The sequence below is a fragment of the Helianthus annuus genome, chromosome 17 (genome assembly GCF_002127325.2).
Source record: "Helianthus annuus cultivar XRQ/B chromosome 17, HanXRQr2.0-SUNRISE, whole genome shotgun sequence".
Classification (NCBI taxonomy): Eukaryota; Viridiplantae; Streptophyta; class Magnoliopsida; order Asterales; family Asteraceae; genus Helianthus; species Helianthus annuus.
The window spans coordinates 53,444,064-53,450,631 of NC_035449.2; the positions used below are offsets into that span (position 1 = coordinate 53,444,064).

Below are 6,568 nucleotides of genomic sequence, written 5' to 3' on the forward strand. Positions count from 1 at the left end.
TATTATCTAATAATAATTCTCCTATGGTTATTATTATTTAGCATACTAATTTTATCATATTATTTAACTTATAGTTCTCACAGGTTATTATTACTTAACAAACTTGTTAGATTTTTTTCAAATATATAGTTTTTTAAATGGTAGCAATTTAAGCTTCTTTATTTATTTTTTTTTATTAAAAATGGGTTTAAAATGGTAAGAGGAACCACACCTTGGGTCCGGACGAGTCTGGTGAAACCGGACAAAGACGTCATTCACTTGACCACTCCAATGCAATCCACAAATTTCATACCAAGTCCAGATGGTGTGGATTAGTCCGGACTTGTACATTAGAGATGCTCTAAACCTTCCACGAAGAAACCATAGGGTAAACTGAACTTGGATCCGTGCAATCTGTTACAAATCAAACAAGTTACCTAAATTGTGGAACCGTATGAAATTTTCACCTCTATTATTAATGTTTATATGAAATGGCGAAGGTGAACAACCGAACTCTTATGGGTATTACGGTCCCAAGATGCCAGAAATTCTCGGCGCTCAGTTATCTATAAGTAGAAAATGCTTGATAAAAATACAATATGCCTACAGTTGCACTTTAAGTTTACGAGTTTCGTGTGTTAAAACCGAGCCATTACATCATCTAAAGAAGCATTTATAAACAACTGATTTTTAGACATAACAAATGCAACTATTGCTCGAATTCTCTTCAGCAATCTAATTACGCAAACACGACTTCAAATACTTTACTACAGAAAACCATTTCTAAACACTTGTTGCGACTGATAAACGTACTGATACTAATTTTGATAAAAAATCGCAAATGCAATCGCTTCAACCATTAAATTACAAGACAAGGGTAAAAGTTATTGGGTTATTTTTTTTGAACGGCAAGGAACGACGGGCCAACCACCGTGACACCGGGCTCTGTGGCCAAGGTCGACTACTCTACCGCCGTCAGCCCCTTGGCTCTCCCAGATGCGCGGAAACCCGACCTACACCCGCCCGAAGTCATGACAGTAGAATAATTAGTAAAACCTCGCCTTCCATCCAAGACAAACCGGTGCCACCCGTATTCGCCATTCACATCGATGCCATAGAAAACTATGGGAAGAGTGAGAGTCAACTTGGGTCACAAGGTAGGGATGGGCTTTTTTTCCCAATGCCCGTACTCGTACCTGTACCTGTACCGTACCCGTACCGATTTTAGGTATTTGGTACATGTATCGGTATCCAGTTTTATTGATTTTCGTATTCGGTACTTTCGGTATTGGTACGAGTAAAACGGTTACTGGTACCGAGTTTTATGTAGACCTTTAAAAGTTGTTTTTTTTTTGTATTATGATTTATTTCGTATTATGGTATTTATAGTACTCGTATTGATTTTACCTATATGGTACTCGTATCGTATTGGTAGTCGTACCAATTTTACCTATTTAGTACTCGTACAAGTGCTCAAAAACTAAATAAAAACAAAATCTTACCAAAGCGGGTACCGTACCGAAAATACCTGTACTCGTACCCGTATCGTACCTATATATTTGGTACGGTATTTGGTACCCAGTTTTGTTTAAATTCGGTACTGATATTTTCGGTACCAATACGGGTATGGGTACGGGTATGGGTACTATACCAATCCCATCCCTATCACAAAGAACACTAAATATTTCCCCAACCACTTCACCACTATCTCATTGGCAAAAGTTAATGGGTTAATACTTATTTGTCGATAATGGGTGGGTTTAGTTTAAAAGGTTTATAAGGATTAATGGGTAATAGTCCACTTAACTAATTATATTATAGCATGTTGAACTTTTTTATAACTTATTAGTTTGTGTTTATAAAACTAAAAAGTGCTAAATTAACTATCTTTTTTTGTAGTTGTGTAAAAATTAAAATATTAGGGGTTCGGTTTCAATATCTCTCGAGCGACTCTAGCTTTTTGGTTGTCTGTATACTAAAAATAAAATTAAACAATTCAATGGATGTCGGGTGACCCAAACCGCAAAGATGAGGTGACCCATTTTTACTCAAAACATTCATGTGTAAACCCTCGCATAATTTTATGAATATGCACAAGTGCAAAATAAACTATATACCAAATAGAAAATTACTTAATTAGTCATGTTAATAGATGATTCAAGTGCCGTTCTACTTTTTTGTTTACTCAAACATTTTTTTTTTGTTTTTTTTATAATTAATAATTTGGCTCAACTAACAGAAGTTGCGACGTGGCATGCCACTGTACGGCGGCACAGCAAATTCTGTTCGACTGACAAAATCACACAAGTCAAGTTCTGATTCATTGGTGATTTAGAAAAGTCAAGGCTATTTTGTTAATTTAGGACAACATGGTCATTCTCGTGATTTTCCCTGCACCAAAACTCGAGTGTAAACTAACTAGAGCAACTACAGGTACGGAAAACTTGACAAGTCTGGCAGTAGAAGCTGCTCAAAAAGCACTTGAAATGGCGGAGGTTAATGCCGATGATGTGGATCTCATCTTGTTTTGTTCTTCCACACCTGACGAATTGTTTGGCGGGGCACCTGAGGTAGTTAAAGGGCGTTTTTTTTTTTCATATGTGGGGTGATTTGTACACTTCTTAATTTTAATATTCATTGTATCCCATAAAATACATCATCAATAATACATGTACAGATCATTTTTAGCATATTGATTGTATCCCATAAAATACATCATTAATAATACATGTACAAATCATTTTTAGCGATGTGCAAGTGCATTCCCTATCAATGTCAAGAAAAATATGCACTACAAAAGTTATGAAAGAGGCAATATAGTAATCAACTATAAAAACTAGACTTAGTAATTTGGTTCGGTAGAAGGTCTCAAATTTTAATCACATAAACAATTTCACACCAAGGAGGTTTTGTGCATCAAGGTTTCCCTATCTATATTAGGCATATCTATTTGCTCAATTTCTTTTCCTTTTTGATATTGTATTATGTCGTTCTACGTCTCGTTATCAGGTTCAGAAAACACTTGGATGCAAAAGAAATCCACCTGCATTTGACATCAGAGCTGCTTGCAGCGGATTTCTTTTAGGCCTAGTCTCAGCTTCCTGTCATATTCGGGGTAAAAAGTTGATTCAATGGGTATATTGAAAATGAAGAATTTTCGACTTGCTTTGAAGTTTAACATTTTCCACCGTAGGGGGCGGTTTCAAGAACGTTCTTGTGATTGGAGCTGATTGTGTAACCCGTTATTTAGATTGGACGGATAAAAAGACCTGTGTTCTCTTTGGTGATGCTGCTGGTGCTGTCTTACTCCAGGTGTGTGCTGCTCTTCGTTTGTCTAAGTGCATTTGTTAAATGATAGGTTAATCACCATTCTATGCAGGCCTGTGATAGTGAGGAGGATGGTCTATATGGTTTTGACTTGCACACTGATGGTTTTGGCAACAAGTTAGGCCCCCTCAACCCCACCACCTTCCATCATTAATGGAAATATTAACAAGCTATAACTTTTATTAACTGTTTTCCTATCCGCAGGCACTTGAATGCTGGTATGAAGCATATTGAAACAAATTTGGCATCGGGTTGCGATGGTGATTCGCTAGGATTTTCGCCTACACATGCATCTTTTTCATATATCCAAATGAATGGACAAGAGGTTTTTCGCTTCGTTGTTAAGGTCGTGCCTGAGAGTATCAAGGCTTCATTAGCAAAGGCCAGTTTTAGACTGTCGGACATCGACTGGTTACTGGTCCATCAGGTTTGATATCTGTTATTTTTAAGTATATGAACTACCTCGTAGTAATATGGAGCACCTTATGAGCCATGGTGTGTGCAGGCTAACCAGAGGATCATTGATCATCTAGCAACAAAACTTGAATTCCCAATGGATAGAGTCATATCTAACGTGAAAAACTATGGTAACACGAGTGCTGCTTCCATTCCGTTGGCATTAGATGAAGCCGTTCGTAGTGGGAAGGTGAAGGAAGGCCAAACCATCGTGACTGCTGGCTTTGGTGCTGGTCTTTCGTGGGGTTCAGCCGTTGTGAGATGGGGATAAATGTTCGAATTGATCCATGATGGAAGAGAAAAATAGGGAAAAGATTATAACATAGTTCCCCGTCATGACTATTGGCTTTGGTATAAGTATCTCGTGTTATGTTTTGTAAACTGTATGAATTATTTTCTATAAATAAAGATTATCTATGTTTATTTTACAAAGAGAAAAACATACCATTTTTCTACACTTATACATTGTATGTTTGTCCATCATCCACATTATCTAATGTTGTGAATGATTCCACCTTTGCACATGGGCTTTGATAGACATTTGATGGGTTGGTGATTAGGACCATTATCACTGATTCTAGGAATCTATCATGTCACCCTTGTGATTCGGATGAGCATGTTGCTATACTAATTTCAGGGAATAAAAAGATGAGAGGTTAAATGCTCAAACCAAGCTATGATAGTGAGGAACCTTCGGGCCAGAGTACTCAAAACTATTCATGGTAAAAATGGGCTTCTTTCCATGGGCATGGAAAACCTTTACTGGTCTTCACTTGATTAAAGATTGAAAATAAAATGTTGAAAGGCTTATCTATATCAGTTTAATATGGGCCTAAAGGCCCATTCCACGACCTGAGAGAGAAGAAATAAGTTAGCTCCATACCATCCAAGGGATGCACAAGACCGATGGCCTCTTGGCCTAGTTGCACAAGGTATTTTTTCTTAACAAAGTGTGCAATATGTGGATTTTAAGAGTTGTGTTCGCCTTTCAAAAAGAGTGATGCACAAAATTCTAGGCAATGGAAGCTTAAAAAATAGAGATTTGCTTTATGGTAAACTCGATTCGATTTGGCATTGATCTATAGATCTTCAATATCAGTGATCTTAAACATACTTTTAAGAATCTAGTGCCAACTCGGTGCAAGTCGCACCCTCAAAAGGTATTAGATGATTATGATATTGTGTAATAGGTTAGGGTACCAATACATAATGTATCTCAATAAAAGACTTAACACACCACCCTTTGTAACCCTAATACACAACCTTATGAATATACAAAACATTATGTGGTTTAACAAAAGGAATTTACATTAGATATATCTCGGTGTATGATTTTGTTGCCTCACAGAGGAAAAAAAGATTATAAGTGAAAGTGTTCGGTACATATTACTTCTTTAGTTATGAGAGAGAGTTGGAGGCTCGAAAGAGTGCAATCCACTCTTATGCAAGCGTCATGATTGTGGGCAATTTGCATAATGTGTCGCTTTTGTGATGGTTCGTTCGTTATGAGCAAACAATCACAATGGTTCTCTATATCGTGTTTGCTTTAAGAAGATCAAACAATCACGACCCTTCAATTAACATATTCGATTGTTGTCGATTCAAATGGGCGTTAGGTCAAATTTACACATGTTTGAAAATGTGTCTTTCGGCCTATAAATAGGCTCATCTCTTATTTTATTTTGCTTCATTATGATTTGGTAAGCGATTTGGACATGGTGGACAAAATTAACTATTATTATATATTATTACTAGGTTATATACCCATTATTACACTGGTTGTATATAATATATATATATATATATATATATATATATATATATATATATATATATATATATATATATATATATATATATATATATATATATATATATATATATATATATATATAGTTTATAAATCTCTAAATACATTATACGACTGAAATTAAATTTTTACATATGATAGTGGAAACGATCAATCAGAGTCGTATTTTGTCGGAAAGATTCATCTGAGTAACATGTTTCATTCTTAAAGAAGCAAAAAAGTGAAATGACCAAATGTGTCAAAAGTATTTAAATGTTTACAATGTTCTTAATCATTTTATTAAAAAGAAATCATATACCATACTTTTGATAATTTGTTTTCGCTACTCATAAACAATACATCAAACTTTACAAAAATGTATATACATACAAAAATAGGATGCACAAAAGGTGTTGAAACGTTGGCCTAACATGACTCAACCCGTATTGACCCGTAAAAAAATACTCATTTTGACATGAACCCGTTACAACCTGAAAAGAAGGATAAATAAGATTTAAACACTTCCCATTTTAAAGGAAACAAAAATCATATTACAAATATGTGATTGACCTAACTAGTTCATAATATTCACCTTAAGCATAAATTATTGTGAAATATAAGTATAAATTGAAAACCACAACTAATATGCGGAATATGAAAATTATAGATCATATAAAAAAATTATGCATAATAATCCATTTTAAAATGTATTAAAATCATATGTTTTAAAATTAAAGATGATTGTTGTCAAAAAAAAAAGTTGAAGCATTTTCTTAATAAAAACATTAAGTATTTTTTTAATCATCAAAAAAATGGATTTTTATTAATATTAATATTAATAACATAATATTATTAATAATCATCGATTAAAATTAGATATTAATTAATAATATTATTGAGAATTAAAGAAAAAAAAATGTTATATGGCATTAGTTGGAATTTGTATTGAAGAAGAAAATGTCATATGACATTAGTTTGACTTTTATATTAGAATTGGATTATTATTATTATTATTAT

The 6,568-nt window shown here is 34.2% G+C and overlaps 1 protein-coding gene across 2 annotated transcripts in view; it reads left to right on the forward strand.

Moving 5' to 3' along the window:
- The window catches only part of LOC110921619 (3-oxoacyl-[acyl-carrier-protein] synthase III, chloroplastic), a 15,434-nt gene extending 11,232 nt beyond the window's left edge, over nt 1-4,202 (forward strand). Inside the window, exons 3-8 of one of the 2 annotated variants that reach the window (XM_022165968.2) lie at nt 2,413-2,549; nt 2,989-3,094; nt 3,173-3,291; nt 3,359-3,423; nt 3,511-3,733; nt 3,812-4,202. In XM_022165968.2, the coding sequence (XP_022021660.1) occupies nt 2,413-2,549; nt 2,989-3,094; nt 3,173-3,291; nt 3,359-3,423; nt 3,511-3,733; nt 3,812-4,033 (872 nt within the window). In that variant the 3' untranslated portion in view covers nt 4,034-4,202. The remainder of the gene's footprint in view (nt 1-2,412; nt 2,550-2,988; nt 3,095-3,172; nt 3,292-3,358; nt 3,424-3,510; nt 3,734-3,811) is intronic. The other variant, XM_035987094.1, reaches the window with a different exon arrangement.
- The last annotated feature ends 2,366 nt before the right edge of the window (nt 4,203-6,568 follow it).